Source organism: Pristiophorus japonicus, chromosome 7 (genome assembly GCF_044704955.1).
Source record: "Pristiophorus japonicus isolate sPriJap1 chromosome 7, sPriJap1.hap1, whole genome shotgun sequence".
NCBI lineage: Eukaryota > Metazoa > Chordata > Chondrichthyes > Pristiophoridae > Pristiophorus > Pristiophorus japonicus.
In genome coordinates, this window is record NC_091983.1 from 248680451 (window position 1) to 248699945 (window position 19495).

The 19495-nt window shown below is 44.2% G+C and overlaps 1 protein-coding gene across 5 annotated transcripts in view; it reads right to left on the reverse strand.

Annotated features, from left to right (window-relative positions):
* LOC139267493 (WD repeat-containing protein 26) overlaps positions 1-19495 on the reverse strand; it is a 135043-nt gene that overhangs the window by 48065 nt on the left and 67483 nt on the right. For all 5 annotated transcript variants that reach the window (XR_011593918.1, XM_070885894.1, XM_070885892.1 and 2 more), the window contains exons 8-9: positions 19019-19159; positions 7462-7581 (exon numbers count right to left, since the gene is read on the reverse strand). Coding sequence is in view for 4 of the 5 variants with exons in the window: in XM_070885894.1 (XP_070741995.1) it covers positions 7462-7581; positions 19019-19159 (261 nt within the window). In the remaining variant the exon portion in view is untranslated. The remainder of the gene's footprint in view (positions 1-7461; positions 7582-19018; positions 19160-19495) is intronic.

The following is a 19495-nucleotide window of genomic DNA, read 5'->3' on the forward strand; positions in this document are numbered from 1 at the left end:
TTCTCCCAGTCCTCAGGTTTATTACTTTTTCTAGCCAATTTATATGCCTCTTCCTTGGTTAACACTATCCTTAATTTCCCTTGTTAGCCACCTTCCCCATTTTACTTTTACTCCAGACAGGGATGTACAATTGCTGAAGTTCATCCATGTGATCTTTAAATGTTTGCCATTGCTTATCCACCATCAACCTTTTAAGTATCCTTTGCCAGTCTATTCTAGCCAATTCACCCCTCATACCGTCAAAGTTACCTTTCCTTAAGTTCAGGACCCTAGTTTCCAAATTAACTGTGCCACTCTCCATCTTAATAAAGAATTCTACCATATTATGGTCACTCTTCCAAGGGGCCTCGCACAATAACATTGCTAATTAGTCCCTTCTCATTACTCTCTCACCCTGGCTGTTCCCTCAAGTCCAAGGGACGCAGACCTGAATGGATGTGGCGGACAACTGGTTTAGCCATTCACCGCCAGATCTGGCTCGACCACATAAAGCATTATTGGGTCCTACTCTTGTCTGCAAAAACTGCTCACTATTCCAGGATCATTCTGGAATGCAAAAATAACACCCGGCTACTATTCTCCACTGCTTCTTAAACCCCTCTCCCCTGTCTCCACCACACTCACCTCCAACAAGTGTGAGGTGCTCATGGACTTTTGTCTCAAAGATTGAGACCATCCGATCAGCTGCCTCTGCGGGATCCCTTCCTTCCTCTAGCCCACCGGGCCAAACATCCTCTGAGGCTCCCCCCTGCCCTAGTCCTAAACTCGCATCTTTCTCTAGTTTCTCGTTGATCTCCCCTCTTGACCTCTCCAAACTCATCTTGTCCATGAGACCCACTTCCTGCTCTCTTGACCCTACTCCCACTAAACAGCTAACTACCCAACTTCCTTTCTTGGCTCTTATGTTAACTGACATTGTTAACGGTTGGGTTCCCCTCTCTTTCAAATCTGCGGTCATCACCCTTCTCAAAAAGCCAACCCTTGACCCCACTGTGCTTGCTAGCTACCGGCCCATCTCCAACCCCACTTTCCTCTCCAAAGTCCTTGAACATGTTGTCGCCTCCCAAATCAGTGACCATCTTTCCCAGAACTCCATGGTTTGAATCCCTTCACTCTGGTTTACGCCCCTGCCACAGTACCGAAACGATCTCATAAAAGTCACAAATTACATATTTTGTGACTGTGACAAAGGTAAACTATCCCCCCTCGTCCTCCTGGACCTGTCTGCAGCCTTCGACACAGTTGACCACTCCATCCTCCTCCAACGCCTCTCCACCTTCACCTGGCTGGGTGGGACTGCACTCGCCTGGTTCTATTCTTATCTATCTAATCGTAGCCAGAAAATCTCCTGCAACAACTTCTCTTCCCACTCCTGCATCATTACGTCTGGTGTTCGCCAAGGATCTATACTTGGCCCCCTCCTATTTCTCATCTACACGCTGCCCCTTGGCGATATAATCCAAAATCTCGGAGTCAGTTTCCACTGACTTATGACACCCAAGCTCTACCTCTCCACCACTTCTCTCGACCTCTCCATGGTCTCTAAATTGTCAAACTGCTTATCCGACATCAGTACTGGATGAGTAGAAATTTTCTCCAATTAAATATTGGGATGACCAAAGCCACTGTCTTTGGTCCTCGCCACAAACTGTTCCTTAGCCACTGACTCAATCCCTCGCCCTAGCATCTAGAAGATCCTGCAAATTCCGTGAGGACAGGCGCACCAACATCAGTGTCCTTGACCAGGCTAACATCCCTAGTATTGAAGCACTGACCACACTCGATCAGCTTCACTGGGGAGACCACATAGTACGCATGCCAGATACAAGACTCCCTAAACAAATGCTTTATGTGGAGCTCCTTCATGATAAACGAGCCAAAGGAGGACAGCGGAAACGTTATAAGGACACCCTCAAAGCCTCCCTGGAAAAGTGCGACATCACCACTGGCACCTGGGAGACTCTGGCCGAAGACTGCCAGAGGTGGAGAAAGTACATCCGGGAGGGCGTCGAGCTCTTCGAGTCCCAACGTAAAGAGCATGAAGAGGCCAAGCACAGGCAGCGGAAGGAGCGCACGGCAAACCAGCCCCACCCACCCCTTCCCTCGACGAATGTCTGTCCCACTTGTAACAGGATCTGTGGCTCTCCTATCATACTGTTCAGCCATCAAAGAACTCACTCTGGGAGTGGAAGCAAGTCTTCCTCGATTCAGAGGGACTGCCTATGACGATAATAAGAACATAAGAAATAGGAGCAGGAGTAGGCCATGCAGCCCCTCGAGCCTGCTCCGCCATTTAATACAATCATGGCTGATCAGATCATGAACTCAGGTCCACTTCCCTACCTGCTCCCCATAACCCCCTATTCCCTTATCGTTTAACAAACTGTCTATTTCTGTCTTAAATTTATTCAATGTCCCAGCTTCCACAGCTCATTGAGGCAGCGAATTCCACAGATTCACAACCCTCAGAGAAGAAATTCCTCCTCGTCTCAGTTTTAAATGGGCGGCCCCTTATTCTAAGATTATGTCCTCTATTTCTAATCTCCCCTATCATTGGAAACATCCTCTCTGCATCCACCTTGTCAAGCCCGATCATAATCTTATACATTTCGATAAGATCACCTCTCATTCTTCTGAATTCCAATGAGTAGAGGCCCAACCGTCTCAACCTTTCCTCATAAGTCAACCCCCTCATCCCCGGAATCAACCTAGTGAACCTTCTCTGAACTGCCTCCAAAGCAAGTACCGTATATACTCGCGTATCCTACGATCTCACGTATCATGCGACCCCTAAATTTTCGTCCCCAAAACATGATTTTATCATATATCTTATGTATCATGCGAGTCACTTTTTTGAGATACCAGATGACACTAGGCTAGGCTTTCAAACAAGTTTAACAAGTACCCAACACGTAACAAGTACCCTAACACATAACAACGATCGAATACAGACCTTAACAACCGAATCATGAAACGACTCTTCCGCCGTAAACAACCGAATGAGAAACAGCTGTTTTGCTGTTTCTCATTACGATAATAAACAGTTACCGTATTTCGTTCCAAATCTCATCTAAGGTAGTAAACTATGACAAATATATTTTTACATTCTACCCTTTGCCACTATGGAGAAAAGATCTGCGAAGAAATATACTGCCAAATTTAAGCTGCAAGTTGTTGCCGAAGTGGAACAAAGCAACAACGTTAAAGCTGCAAAGCTGTTTGGTGTCGGAGAAAGCTGTGTCCGAAACTGGAGAAAACAAAAAGAAAAATTGAAGGAAACTCCTTCCTATAAATGCGCAAATCGCGGGTCGAAATGTCATTGGCCGCATTTAGAAGATAAAGTATCAAAGTGGGTGTCCGAAAATCGAGAAAATGGTTATATTATAACACGATCTAAAATAAGACTTTATGCTTTACGAGAAGCAAGAAAAATGGGCTTTCGTGTGTTTACTGCCTAACAGCCTAATCTTGGCCAGCACTTCACACCCGCAAATTTTGTATCTCGCGTATCATGCTACCCCCCAAATTTAGGTTACAATTTAGGTCTTCAAAAGTCGCATGATACGCGAGTATATACGGTATATCCGTTCATAAATATGGAAACCAAAATTGCACACTATTCCAGGTGTGGCCTCACCAATACCCTGTATAACTGTAGCAAGACTTCCCCGCTTTTATACTCCATCCCCTTCGCAATAAAGGCCAAGATTCCATTGGCCTTCCTGATCACTTGCTGTTCCTGTATACTATCCTTTTGTGTTTCATGCACAAGTACTCCCAGGTCCTGCTGTACTGCAGCACTTTGCAATCTTTCTCCATTTAAATAATAACTTCTCTTTGATTTTTTCTGCCAAATACATGACCTCACACTTTCCAACATTTTACTCCATTTGCCAAATTTTTGCCTACTCAGCCTGTCTATGTCCTTTTGCAGATTGTTTTGTGTCCTCTTTCCCACCCATCTTTGTATCGTCAGCAAACTAGGCTACGTTACACTTGGTCCCTTCTTCCAAGTCTGAGGTTAAACTAGACTGTTCGTAACCTAGGCGTCATATTTGCCCCTGAAATGAGCTTCCGGCTACATAGCCGCGGCATAACTAAAACCCCCTATTTCCTCCTCCGTAACATCGCCCGCCTCCACCCCTGCCTCAGCTCTTCTGCTGCTGAAACCCTCATCCATGCCTTTGTTACCTCTAGACTTGACTACTCCAATGCACTCCCGACCGGGCTCCCACATTCTACACTACATAAACTTGAGGTCATCCAAAACGCGGCAGCCCATGTCCTAACTTGCACCAAGTCGCGATCACCCACTACCCCTGTGCTCGCTGCTTTATACTGGCTCCCGGTTAAGCAACGCCTCGATTTCAAAATCCCTCCATGGCCTTGCCCCTCCATATCTCTGTAATCTCTTTCAGCCTCACAACCCTATGAGATGTCTGCGCTCCTCAAATTCTGCCCTCGAGTATCCCTGATTATAACTGCTCAACCATCGGTGGCTGTGCCTTCAGCTGCTTGGGCCCTAAGCTCTGGAACTCCCTCCCTAAACCTCTCCGCCTCTCTACCTCTCTTTTCACCTTTAAGATGCTCCTTAAAACCTACCTCTTTAACCAAGCTTTTGGTCATCTGCTGTAATTTCTTCTGTGGCTCGGTGTCAAATTTATCTGTCTTGTCTTATATCACTACTATGAAGCGCCTTGGAGCGTTTTGCTATGTTAAAGGCGCTATATAAATAAAAGTAGTTGTTGTTGTAAAAGCAGGTTAATTTTCATTAGCAGGGTGTGTGAAGTGCCTTGCTCTGCTTCTTGCCAGTCACTTGAGTGTCACACGGTACAGTAACCAGCTGGTCTCAAAGGTGTGTGCTCCACTCACTGACAGGCACCTAAAGGGATCTGACTCAAACACTGCTATAATTGGTAATAGCTTAGTCATTATATTCATCAGAAAACATTTTTTGAAAACACAAACGAGTCCACTCAAATCAACAAAAATAAAAGCAACAGTGGATTCACACGCTGGTTCCCTGAAGGATACACAATAGCCATCCAATTACACTAGATGATCGTTTAACACTTGTGATAAGCAAACCTCCTCTAAAATTCCCCAAATCCTTCCAGAGGTAACTGTACCTCCTGTTGCAAGCTATTGAGTGCGTGTTATATAGAACAACTGGTTCGGCCCAACCAGTCCGTGTTGGTGTTTATGTTCCCTGCAAGCAGTAGACCTAATCTCATGCCTGCTGTGCTTCCATTTCCTTTTATCACCTTTCCTTCAACCACCTATATAACCTACTCATTAAAGTTGACATTAATATCAAGCAGAGGCACTCGTTCTGGTAGTGCATTCCAGGCTCTCAACCCTGTGTGCAAAAAGAGTTTCTCCAGCTCTGTCTAAATGACTTACATTGAACCCTCAACCACTGGAAACAGACTCTCACTACCTTCATAATTTTAAGCACCTCTATAAAATCACCCTGTAATCTCCTCCAAGAGGGCACATCTATAAAGCCAGCCAGTGACTTTATGGATAAGGTAGGTTATTGTTTGGATCCAGTAACTCAGTCACGAGGTCAAAACCCATCTGTAAAGTAGGGAATTGAATGTAATAAATCAGGACATTTATGGCTGGCACCAAAGAAAGTAACTATCTTGTTCACTCTATGCCTACGAAGGGAACCTGCAACTTCCATCTGGTCAGGCTGACACGTCTCTCGAGTCCCACACTACTTGGTTGACTCAATGTCCTCCGAAATGGCTTAGCAAGCCATACTGTTTAAAAAAACAGATCACCATAAATGTCATCATTGGCCTCTCAAGGGAATTGGGGATGAGCAACAAATGTAGCTTTTCCCACATCCCAAGAACAAATTAAAACACTCAGGTAAGCCAAGGAAATGCAGAGCACTGGCTCTTTTCAACAACCTGCATTTATATAGCACCTTGAACATATAAAAAGTCCCAAAGTGCTTCAGAGGCGCAATCAAAAGATGACACTGAGCCAATGGATGAAGTCTTGGGAGGGGTCAAAGAGGTAGGTTTCAAGAATGGTCTAAAAGATAGGGAGGTGCAGAGGCGGAGGGTTTTAGGGCAGGAATTCCAGAGCTACGGTCTAGGCAGCTGAATGTTTGGCGAAGCCAGAGGGATAATGCACAGAAGTCAGAGTCAAAGAAATGGAGCGTTCGAGAGGGGAAACATGTAGAGCTGGAGGAGGTAATAGAATTAGGGCTGGGCAAGGCATTGAAGGGATTTAAACGTAAGGATAAGAAATTTAAATTTGAGGCTTATAGGAGCCAATATAGGTTAGTGATGAGCAGGATTTGTTGCAGGAATGATGAACTTAAGTTTACAGAGGGTGCAGGATGGGAGGCTGGCCAGGAGAGCATTAGCACATTTGAGTCCGAAGGTGACAATGGCATGGGCGAGGTTTCAGCAGCAGATGGGCTCAGGTAGAGGAAGAGTTGGACAATGTTATGGAAGTAGAAGCGGGGCGACTTTGTGACAGAGAGATTATGGGATCAGAAGCTCATCTTAAGAGTTGAAGATGATGCTGAGGCTGAGACAGTGGCTGTGGAAGGGGATGGAATTGGTGACAAAGACATGGAGTATGTGGTTGGAGCCAAAAATGATGGTTTTGGTCTTCCTATTGTTTAACTGGAGGAAATTGGTGGTGGAAAGATAAGAGCTGGTCATCAGTGTACCTATATAAGCTGATCTTGTGTCTGTGGATGATGTTGCTAAGGGGCAGCATGTAGATGAGGAAGAGGAGGGGGCAAGGATGGATCTTTGGGGGGTCTGTAGAGGTAAAGGTGCAAGGGCTGGAAGAGAAGCCATTGCTGGAGATGCTCTGGTCACAATAAATTAAATAGGCAAGTGTGGACAGATCCAATGGTGGAGAGACATTGGAGGAAGATGATGTGGTCAACTGTGTCAAAGGCTGCAGAGTGGTCGGGAAGGGATAGTTCACAGTCACAGGGAAAGTTAGTGCCGGTTTGGTGTTTTGGCAGGGGTCGGGTTCAGGGCTCGGACAAGAGGGAGGTTTGGTTTGGTGAGTAACTGTAGCGGGGTTGGGGGAGGGGGAAAGAGAAGCAGCAGAATGAATCATCTCTATCTTAGTGCCAAATAAGTTCACAAGCTCCAAGGTGAGGGTGGAGGGGAAAGATGTTTAAGGAGATGGTTTGTAGTGGAGTAAAGAAGCTGGGAGTCATCTTTGCTCTCCAGGATGATCCTGGAGTAGTGGAAACACAGATAAGCTTTATACAATACTCCAAAATATGGGAATGTAGTAAATATTTTATATATAAAATTGTTGTTTAATGTTTTAAATATAAAATGAATGTTTTATAGAAGTATGTCACAGTTGGCTAGTTCAATCATTGTTATTTTTACAAATGCAGGTTTTGAGCAACAAAAGATGACCACATAGGTATACAGATAACAATGACATGGAAATTGAGCAACTTACACACTGATAAAATTGTCCACGCTGTCCACCGGTCACAAAGCGCTTTCCGTCTGGATTCCAAGCCACGCTGGTCAGACTATCCTCATGAGACTGGCTCATCTTGGTTCTTAGCTCTCCTGTCTGGAGAGGGGAAAAATTTAACCCATCGACTGCAATGTGTTCTGGCATCAAAAGTAACACACAATAATCCACAGTTAAGAGTTTCTTCAACTCTGATTTCCGGTTTCAGTGTCATACACTTTTAGACCCATACCTTTTACAGGTGATTTCGTCATAAAGGCTTATTTAGTGCAACAGTAAGCTATAGGAAGAAAGATTTCATAATGTACAATGCTCTTATGTGAGGAAATTGAGCCTTACACAAGAATATGAATAGGAACATAAGAACATGAGAAATAAGAGGAGTAGGCCATACGGGCCCTTGAGCTTGCTCCGCCATTTAATACGATCATGGCTGATCTGAACATGGACTCAGGTCCACTTTCCTGCCTGCTCCCCATAACCCCTTATTCCCTTTATCGGTTATGAAACTCTCTATTTCTGTCTTAAATTTATTCAATGTCCCAGCTTCCACAGCTCTCTGAGGCAGCGAATTCCACAGATTTACAACCCTCAAGAAATTTCTCATCTCATCTCAGTTTTAAATGGAGGGCCCTTTATTTTAAGATTATGCCCTCCATAGGCTCCCCCATCAGTGGAAAAATCCTCTCTGCATCTACCTTGTTGAGCCCCCTCAGTATCTTGTATGTTTCAATAAGATCACCTCTCAGTCTTCTAATCTCCAATGAGTATAGGCCCAACCTACTCAACTTTTCTTCACAAGTCAACCCCTTCATCTCAGGAATCAACCTAGTGAACCTTCTCTGAACTGCCTCCAAACACAAGTATATCCTTCCTTAAATGAGACCGAAACTGTATGCAGTACTCCAGGTGTGGTCTCACCAATACCCTGTACAGTTGTGGCAGGACTTCTCTGCTTTTATACTCTATCCCCCTTGCAATAAAGACCAACATTCCATTTGCCTTCCTGATTACTTGCTGTACCTGCATACTAACTTTTTGTGTTTCATGCACAAGGACCCCCAGGTCTCTCTGTACTGCAGCATGTTGTAATTTCTCTCCATTTAAATATTAGCTTTTTTAGTTTTCCTGCCAAAGTGGATAACCTCACACTTTCCCACATTACACTCCATCTGCCAATGTTTTGCCCACTCACTTAGCCTGTCTTTATCCCTTTGCAGATTTCTTGTGTCCGCCTCACAATTTGCTTTCCCACCCATCTTTGTATCATCAGCACATTTGGCTACATTAGACTCAGTCCCTTCATCCAAGTCATTAATATAGATTGTAAATAGTTCAGGCCCCAGTACCAATCCCTGTGGCACCCCACTAGTTACAGTTTGCCAACCGGAAAATGACCCATTTATCCTGACTCTCTGTTTTCTGTTAATTAGCCAATCCTCTATCCATGCTGATATATGACCCCCAACCCCGTGAGCTCTTATCTTGTGCAGTAACCTTCTATATGGCACCTTATCAAATGCCTTCTGGAAATCCAAATCCATTGGTTCTCCCTTTACCCACCCTGCTCGTTACATCCTCAAAAAACATAAGAACATAAGAATTAGGAACAGGAGTAGGCCATCTAGACCCTCGAGCCTGCTCCGCCATTCAACAAGATCATGGCTGATCTGGCCGTGGACTCAGCTGCACTTACCCGCCCGCTCCCCATAACCCTTAATTCCCTTATTGGTTAAAAATCTATCTATCTGTGATTTGAATACATTCAATGAGCTAGCCTCAACTGCTTCCTTGGACAGAGAATTCCACAGATTCACAACCCTCTGGGAGAAGAAATTCCTTCTCAACTCGGTTTTAAATTGGCTCCCCCGTATTTTGAGGCTGTGCCCCCTAGTTCTAGTCTCCCCGACCAGTGGAAACAATCTCTCTGCCTCTATCTTGTCTATCCCTTTCATTATTTTAAATGTTTCTATAAGATCACCCCTCATCCTTCTGAACTCCAACGAGTAAAGACACAGTCTACTCAATCTATCATCATAAGGTAACCCCCTCATCTCCGGAATCAGCCTAGTGAATCGTCTCTGTACCCCCTCCAAAGCTAGTATATCCGTCCTTAAGTAAGGTGACCAAAACTGCACGCAGTACTCCAGGTGCAGCCTCACCAATACCCTGTACAGTTGCAGCAGGACCTCCCTGCTTTTGTACTCCATCCCTCTCGCAATGAAGGCCAACATTCCATTCGCCTTCCTGATTACCTGCTGCACTTGCAAACTCCAGCAAATTTGTCAAACATGACTTCTTCTTCATAAATCCATGCTGACTCTGCCTGACTGCATTATGATTTTCCAAATGTCCTGCTACTGCTTCCTTAATAGTGGACTCCAGCATTTTTCCAATGACAGATGTTAGGTTAACTGGTCTACAGTTTCTTCCTTTCTGTCTCCCTCTTTTTTTAAAATAGGGGCGTTACATTTGCAGTTTTCCAACCTGCTGGGACCTCATCAGACACTAGTGAATGTTGGTAGATTGCAAACAATGCATCCACTATCTCTGCAGCCACTTCTTTTAAGACCCTAGGATGCAAGCCATCAGGTCCAGGGGACTCATCCACCTTGACAGCTGCAGGAAAAATGCAGGGAACAGCCCCAGCCCTTATACAAGGCCTTCTTCGACCTTACAAAGGTCTTTGACACTGTCAACCGCGAGAGTCTCTGGAGCATCCTCCTCCGTTTTGGATGCCCCCAAAGTACGTCACCATCCCCCACCTGCTCCACGACAACATGCAGACCGTGATCCTTACCAACGGATCCATCACAGACCCAATTTACATCCAGACCGGGGTCTAGCAGGGCTGCGTCATCGCCCCAACCTTCTTCTCAATCTTCCTCGCTGCCATGCTCCACCTCACAGTTGACAAGCTCCCCGCTGGAGTGGAACTAAACTACAGAACCAGTGGGAAGCTGTTCAACCTTCGCTGTCTCCAGGCCAGGTCCAAGACCACTCCAACCTCTGTCATCGAGCTACAGTATGCGGACGACGCCTGCGTCTGTGCACACACACAGGCTGAACTCCAGGACAGAGTCGCCGTATTTACCGGGGCATATGAAAGCATGGGCCTTACGCTAAACATCAGTAAGACAAAGGTCCTCCACCAGCCTGTCCTCGCCGCACAGTACTGCCCCCCAGACATCAAGATTTATAGCGCGGCCCTGGACAACATGGACCACTTCCCTTAGACGGGAGCCTCCTATCAACAAGAGCAGACATTGTCGACGAGATCCAACACCACCTCCAGTGCACCAGTACAGCTTTCGGCCGCCCGAGGTAAAGAGTGTTTGAAGATCAGGCCCTCAAAACTGTAACCAAGCTAATGGTCTACAGGGCCGTAGTAATACCTGCCCTCCTGTATGGCTCAGAGACATGGACCATGTACAGTATTCACCTCAAATCGCTGGAGAAATACCAGCAGCGATGTCTCTGCAAGATCCTACAAATCCCCTGGGAGGACAGACGCGCACAAACATTAGCGTTCTCATCCAGGCCAACATCTCCAGCATTGAAGCACTGACCACACTCGATCAGCTCCACTGGGCAGGCCACATTGTTCGCATGCCTGATAAGAGACTCCCAAAGCAAGCGCTCTACTCGGAACTCCTTCACGGCAAACGAGCGAAAGGTGGGCAGAGAAAACGTTTCAAAGACACCCTAAAAGCCTCCCTGATAAAGTGCAACATCCCCACTGACACCTGGGAGTCCCTGGCCAAAGACCGCCCTAAGTGGAGGGCGCTGAGCACCTAGAGTCTCATCGCTGAGAGCATGCAGAAATCAAGTGCAGGCAGTGGAAAGAGCGTGAACCCAGTCCCACCCACCCTTTCCCTCAACAACTGTCTGTCCCCCACCTGTGACAGGGACTGTGGTTCTTGTATTGGACTGTTTCGTCACCTGAGAACTCATTTTTAGAGCGTAAGCAAGTTTTCCTCGATTCCGAGGGACTGCCGATGATGATGGAGTTAGCCACAGATGGTTCTCCCTCCTCAAAGTCTTTCCTTCTCACTGGAATATATTTTTGTTGAGAGTTATGAAATATCTCCTCAAATGTCTGCCACTTCTCATCAACCAGGATGAGAAGTGGGGCACCGCAAGGTTCAGTGCTGGGACCCCAGCTATTTACAATATACATTAATGATTTAGGTGAAAGAATTGAATGTAATATCTCCAAGTTTGCAGATGACACTAAGCTGGATGGTGGTGTGAGCTGTGAGGAGGATGCCAAGAGGCTGCAGAGTGACTTGGACAGGTTAGGTGAGTGGGCAAATGCATGGCAGACGCAGTATAACGTAGATAAATGTGAGGTTATCCACTTTGGGGGCAAAAACTGGAAGGCAGATTATCTTAATGGTGACAGATTAGGAAAAGGGAAGGTGCAACGAGACCTGGGTGTCATGGTACATCAGTCATTGAAAGTTGTCATGCACGTACAGCAGGCAGTGAAGGCAGCAAATGGCATGTTGGCCTTCATAGCGAGAGGACTTGAGTATAGGAGCAGGGAGGTCTTACTGCAGTTGTACAGGGCCTTGGTGAGGCCACACCTTGAATATTGTGTACAGTTTTGGTCTCCTAATCTGAGGAAGGACATTCTTGGCATTGAGGGAGTGCAGCGAAGATTCACCAGACTGATTCCCGGGATGGCGGGACTGACCTATCAAGAAAGATTGGATCAACTGGGCTTGTATTCACTGGAGTTCAGAAGAATGAGAGGGGACCTCATAGAAACGTTTAAAATTCTGACGGGTTTAGACAGGTTAGATGCAGGAAGAATGTTCCCAATGTTGGGGAAGTCCAGAACCAGGGGTCACAGTCTGAGGATAAGGGGTAAGCCATTTAGGACCGAGATGAGGAGAAACTTCTTCACCCAGAGAGTGGTGAACCTGTGGAATTCTCTACCACAGAAAGTAGTTGAGGCCAATTCACTAAATATATTCAAAAGGGAGTTAGATGAAGTCCTTACTACTCGGGGGATCAAGGGTTATGGCGAGAAAGCAGGAATGGGGTACTGAAGTTTCATGTTCAGCCATGAACTCATTGAATGGCGGTGCAGGCTAGAAGGGCTGAATGGCCTGCTCCTGCACCTATTTTCTATGTTTCTATTCACTGGAATTTAGAAGAATGAGAGGGGATCTCATCGAAACATATAAAATTCTGACGGGATTGGACAGGTTAGATGCAGGAAGAATGTTCCCAATGTTGGGGAAGTCCAGAACCAGGGGTCACAGTCTAAAGATAAGGGGTAAGCCATTTAGGACCGAGATGAGGAGAAACTTCTTCACTCAGAGAATTGTGAAGCTGTGAAATTCTCCACCACAGAAAGTTGTTGAGGCCAGTTCGTTAGATGTATTCAAAAGGGAGTTAGATGTGGCCCTTACGGCTAAAGGGATCAAGGGGTATGGAGAGAAAGCAAGAATGGGGTACTGAGGTTGAATGATCAGCCATGATCATATTGAATGGTGGTGCAGGCTCAAAGGGCCAAATGGCCTATCCCTGCACCTATTTTCTATGTTTCTAACCGTCTTACACTTTAATCTATTTTCCCAGTCCACTTCAGCCAACTCTGTCTTCATACCTTTGCAATCGCCTTTATTTAAGATCAGGACACTGGTTTGAGACCCAACTTTCTCACCCTCCAACAGAATTTGAAATTCAACCATGATATGATCACTCTTTCCTAGAGGATCCTCTACTCAGATCATTTATTAATCGTCTCATTACAAAGTATCAGATCCAAGATAGCCTGCTCCCTGGTTGGTTCCACAACCCAGATACACTATGAACTCTTTCTCAAGGCTACCTTTGCCAATTTCATTTGTTCAATCAATCTATGAAGATTAAAATCGCCCATGATTATTGCCGTACCTTTCTACAAGCCTCCATTATTTCTAGATTTATTCCTATTTTCACATTCCCCTCCTATCTGGAATTTTCAAGTAACACACTACCTACACCTGATTTGCTCCCAGGCCATTCCTAACCAGCCATTTGAAAGGGCTGGAAACTACTGTTCTTTCTCAATATACTGAGCTGAAATCAAGAACTTAATGAAGTGGGTTGTAAACCATCTCACTGCTCTGCGCATTGAAGCAACAATCTGCACCAGCATGCCAAATAATGCATTCAAAGGGTGCCGATGGACCAGAACACGAGGACCGTTTTGCATTAATTTCCCAAAGGATAAATGATACGGTGTAATGAAACAGGATTAATAAACGATCTCCTAGTAAAGGATCCTCTAGGAATGAGTGACCATAGCATGGTTGAATTTCAAATTCAGTTGGAGGGTGAAAAAGTTGGGTCTCAAACCAGTGTCCGAAGCTTAAACAAAGGAGACTACAAAGGTACGAAGGCAGAGTTGGCTAATGTGGAAAATAGATTAAAGTGTGGGACGGTTAATGAGCAGTGGCAGGCATTTAAGTAGATATTTCATAACTCACAACAAAAATATATTCCAATGAGAAGGAAAGACTGTCAGAGAAGGGATAACCATCCGTGGCTAACTAAGGAAATACGGGATGGTATCAAAGGGCATATAAAGTGGCCAAGACTAATGGGAGACCAGAGGATTAGGAAACTATTAAAAGCCAGCAAAGAACAAAAAAAAAATGATAAAGAGGGGGAAGATAGATTATGAAAGGAAACTAGGAAGAAATATAAAGAGAGATACTAAGAGTTTCTACAGATACATAAAAAGGAAGAGTGGCTGAAATAAAATATTGGTCCTTTAGAGGATGAGACCAGGGAATTAATAATGGGGAACAGGGAAATGGCAGAGACTTTGAACAAATATTTAGTATCGGTCTTCACGGTAGAAGACACTAAAAACATCCCAATAGTGGATAATCAAGGGGCTATAGGGAGGGAGGAACTTAATACAATTACTATCACTAAAGAAGTAATATTCAATAAAATAATGGGGCTAAAGGCGAACAAGTCCCTTGGACCTGATGGCTTGCATCCTAGGATCTTAACAGAAATGGGTGCAGAGATAGTGGATGCATTGGTTGTAATCTTCCAAAAGTCCCTGGATTCTGGAAAGCTCCCAGCGGATTGGAAAGCCGCAAATGTAACCCCCCTATTTGAAAAAGGAGACAGCCAAAAAGCAGGAAACTATAGACCAGTTAACCTAACATCTGTCATAGGGAAAATGCTGGAGTCTATTATTAAGGAAGCTGTAGCAGGACATTTGGAAAAGCATGATTTAATCAAGCAGAGTCATCTTGGTTTTATGAAAGGGAAATTATGTTTGACAAATTTGCTGGAGCTCTTCGAGGATATAACGAGCAGGGTGGATAAGGGGGAACCAGTGGATGTGGTGTATTTGGATTTCCAGAAGGCATTCAATAAGGTGCCGCATAAAAGGTTACTGCACAAGATAAAAGTTCACGGGGTTGGGGGTAATATATTAGCATGGATAAAGATTGGCTAATTAGCACAAAATAGGGATAAATGGGTAAGTTTCCAGTTGGCAAACAGTAACTAGTGGGGTGCCGCAGGGATAGGTACTGGGCCCTCAACTATTTATAATCTATATTAATGACTTAGATGAAGGGACAGAGTGCAATGTTGTCAAGTTTGCTGATGATACAAAGATGGGTGGGAAAGCAAATTTTGAGGACACAAGAAATCTGCAAAGGGATATAAACAGACTAAGTGAGTGGGCAAAAAGTTGATAGATGGAGTATAATGTGGGAAAATGTGAGGTTATCCACTTTGGCAGAAAAAAATAGAAAAGCAAATGATAATTTAAATAGAGAAAAATTGCAAAGTGCTGCAGTACAAAGGAACCTGGGGGTCCTTGCGCATGAAACAGAAAATGTTACCGTGCAGGTACAGGAAGTAATCAGGAAGGCAAATGGACTGTTGGTCTTTATTGCAAGGGGGTTGGAGTATAAAAGCAGAGCAGTCCTGCTACAACTGTATAGGGTATTGGTGAGGCCACATCTAGAGTATTGTGCACAGTTTTGGTCTCCGTATTTATGGAAGGATATTTTTGTATTGGAGGCTGTTGAAAAGCTTCATAAGGTTGATTCCGGAGATGAGGAGGTTGACTTATGAAGATAGGTTGAGCCTATATACATTGGAGTTCAGAAGAATGAGAGGTGATCTTATGGAATATCATCAATCTGAATAACCATGCTAGGCTAGCAGAAGAAAGCAAGATCAACCAATAACGAGCAGTTCAAACTGGGCACGTAGCATCTAACCACGTTCTGGATGGAGAGCAGGGGCGGATCTAACATACAAGAACATAAGAAACAGGAGCAGGAATAGGCCATTTGGCCCCTCGAGCCTGTTCCGCAATTCAATAAGATCATGGCTTATATACATGGCATATATATTCAGAATGTCTAAAATGTCTTAGCAATCCCTTTGAAGAAGTCAAAATACTGCTTGCAACTGTTGGTCAAAAATCTAGGAGCTGCACTAAGATGTGGTTTGTCTGATAAATTCATGCCAGAATTCCAATATTTGGTGAAAGAGAAAGATTGCAAAGTTTCGCACTGAATGGAGCCTTATGACAGATACTGAGGGCTCAATACTGCAGAAAGCCTAGGAGTATAGGAAGTGCAAGGGAGAAATTAAAAAGGAAATTAGGAAAGCAGAGAGCATGAAAAAATGTTAGCAAGTAAAATCAAGGAAAACCCAAAGATGTTTTATAAATACATTAAAAGCAAGAGGATAACTAAAGAAAGAGTAGGGTCGATTAGAGACCATAAAGGTATGTGTGGTGGTAGAAGACGTGGGTATGGTTCTTCATGAATATTGTGTGTCTTTTTCACAAAGGAGAGAGGTGATGCAGAAACTGCAATCAGGGAGGAGTGTGAAATATTAGATGAAATAAGCAGTGAGAGGGGAAGTGTTAAGGGTTTAGCAGCTTTGAAATTGGATAAATCCTCAGGCCCGGATGAAATGTATCTCAGGCTGTTAAAAGAAACAAGAGAGGAAATAGCAGGGGGAACTGAACATCATTTTCTAATCCTCTCTGGCTACATGTGTGGTGCCAGAGGACTGCTAAAGTTGTACCTTTGTTTAAAAAGGGATAAAAGGATAGACTGAGTAATTACAGGCCAGTCAGCCGAACCTCGGTGGTGAGAAAATTACTGGAGAAAATTCTGAGGGACATGGTAAATCTTCATTTAGAAAGACACGGATTAATCAAGGAAAGTCAGCATGGATTTATTAAGGGAAGGCTGTATCTGACTAACTTGATTGAATTTTTTGAGGTAGTAACAAGGAAGGTCGATGAGGGTAGCACATTTGATGTAGTGTATATGGATTTTAGCAAGGCATTTGATAAGATCCCACGTGGCAGACTGGTCACGAAAGTAAAAGCCCATGGGATCCAAGGCAAAGTTGGATCCAAAATTGGCTCAGAGGCAGGAAGCAAAGGGTAATGGTTGATTGGTGTTTTTGTGACTGGAAATCTGTTTCCAGTGGGATTCCGCAGGGCTCAGTACTGGGTCCCTTGCTTTTTGTAGTATATATTAATGATTTAGGTTTGAATGTAGGGGGTATAAGAACATAAGAATTAGGAACGGGAGTAGGCCATCTAGCCCCTCGAGCCTGCTCCGCCATTCAACAAGATCATGGCTGATCTGGCCATGGACTCAGCTCCACTTACTCGCCCGCTCCCCGAAACCCTTAATTCCCTTATTGGTTAAAAATCTATCTATCTGTGATTTGAATACATTCAATGAACTCGCCTCAACTGCTTCCTTGGACAGAGAATTCCACAGATTCACAACTCTCTGGGAGAAGAAATTCCTTCTCAACTCGGTTTTAAATTGGCTCCCCCGTATTTTGAGGCTGTGCCCCCTAGTTCTAGTCTCCCCGACCAGTGGAAACAACCTCTCTGCCTCTATCTTGTTTCATTATTTTTAAATGTTTCTATAAGATCACCCCTCATCCTTCTGAACTCCAACGAGTAAAGACCCAGTCTGCTCAATCTATCATCATAAGGTAACCCCCTCATCTCTGGAATCAGCTTAGTGAATCGTCTCTGTACCCCCTCCAAAGCTAGTATATCCTTCCTAAAGTAAGGTGACCAAAACTGCACACAGTACTCCAGGTGCGGCCTCACCAATACCCTGTACAGTTGTAGCAGGACCTCCCTGCTTTTGTACTCCATCCCTCTCGCAATGAAGGCCAACATTCCATTCGCCTTCCTGATTAAGAAGTTGGCAGATGATACAAAAATTGGCTGTGTGGTCGATAATGAAGGTGTAGATTGCAGGAAGATATCAATAAACTGGTCAGGTGGACAGAACAGTGACAAATGGAATTCAATCTGGAGAAGTGGGAGGTAATGCATTTGGGGAGGGCTAACAAAACAAGGGAATACATTGGATAGGCTGGGTTTGTTTTCTTTGGAACAAAGGAGGCTGAGGGGAGATCTTATTGATGTATAAAATTATGAGGTGCCTAGATAGAGTGGATAGGAAGGATCTATTTCCCTTAGCAGAGGTGTCAACAACCAGAGGGCATAGGTTTAAAGTAATTAGTAGGAGGTTTAGAGGGAATTTGAGGGGAAATTTCTTCAGCCAGAGGGTGATGGGGGTCTGGAACTCACTGTCTGAAAGGGTGATAAGAGGCAGAAACTCTCACCGCATTTAAAAAGTACTTGGATGTGCACTTGAAGTGCCGTAACCTACAGGGCTACGGACCAAGAGCTAGAAAGTGGGTTTAGGCTGGGGAGCTCTTTGTCGGCCAGCGCTGACACAACGGGCCGAAATAGCTTCCTTCCGTGCTGTAAATTTCTATGATTCTATGTTTGTTAAGTAAATATACATACAAATACAATTTACTGTATTGCGTGCAAGGTGTTTGCCACTAAAATTAGTGGATATGACGAAAGCGGTGTTGCCGTAGACAGTGACAGTGATTTCTATTGACAACATTGAATTAAACCATGTACTTACCAAACAGTACTTATGATCAGGTCATTATTATCAGTATTTAAACAAATGTTAGAAGCAAATTAAAACCGGTTAGATCATCTTCCATTATTGTTTGATGAGTAGAACCATTGGCGACTAAGTGCTTCAGGCTTGCATTCAAATTAAAGCAGGAGTTACAGAACAGCAGTGCCAAGCTCCATATGAGTTCTCTATTGACATATGCTAAGAGGTTATCAGCACAAATTCTGCCTCACTGGCTAACAGATGATGTCAGAAACTTGCAGTCAATTAAACCTTAGAACTCGTAAAGTAACTCCAAGGAGCTTGAACATCAGCCATTTTGAAAACAACAGTCTGGGCAAGGCACACGCAATGGAAATACACTGCATAGTTGTGATCCATTAGCGGTGCATTAAATAAAGACAGTGAAAATTTGGAGATTTAGTCAACTTATTAGTGTCTCTGATTCCCGACCATCCGTTTTGCAACTTTTTTTTAAAAGTTTGAATTCAGTGCAAAAGTCACTTAGAAATACTATCTGCGCCAATAATATTGATGTCTACTACATCCTCATCAGTGATGCTTACCTGCACATTCCAGAGCCATAATTCAGAGCAGTCATCAGGGCCACAGGCTAGAAGGTAATTATCATCTGGACTCCAAGCCAGGTATGATACTCCGTATGCATGACCCTCTAAAGTTTTAAGCAATCTAAGCTGGTGAGTATCCTAATAGAGAAAAAGGAGATTAAGAAAGCCAATTAATAAAGCATTTTTAGTACACTTCGGCATTTAGAATAATGCTGCACAACACAGTCATGGACTTCGGACCCTGTCGCTTCAATCTTTTAAACGCAATTCCAGTTTCCCTTCAATAAAACAGCCCCATTGTTCAAATATTCAATGACTAGACTCCAAATTACACCCAGCCTCAGTATAATGCTACCGCGCAAGATTTTTTCAGTGCGTTAGCTGTGGCTCAATTGGCACCATTCTTGTCTCTGAGACAAGAAGTTTGTGGGTAAAAGCCCCACTATAGGGTCCCGAGCACAAAAAACTCAGCTG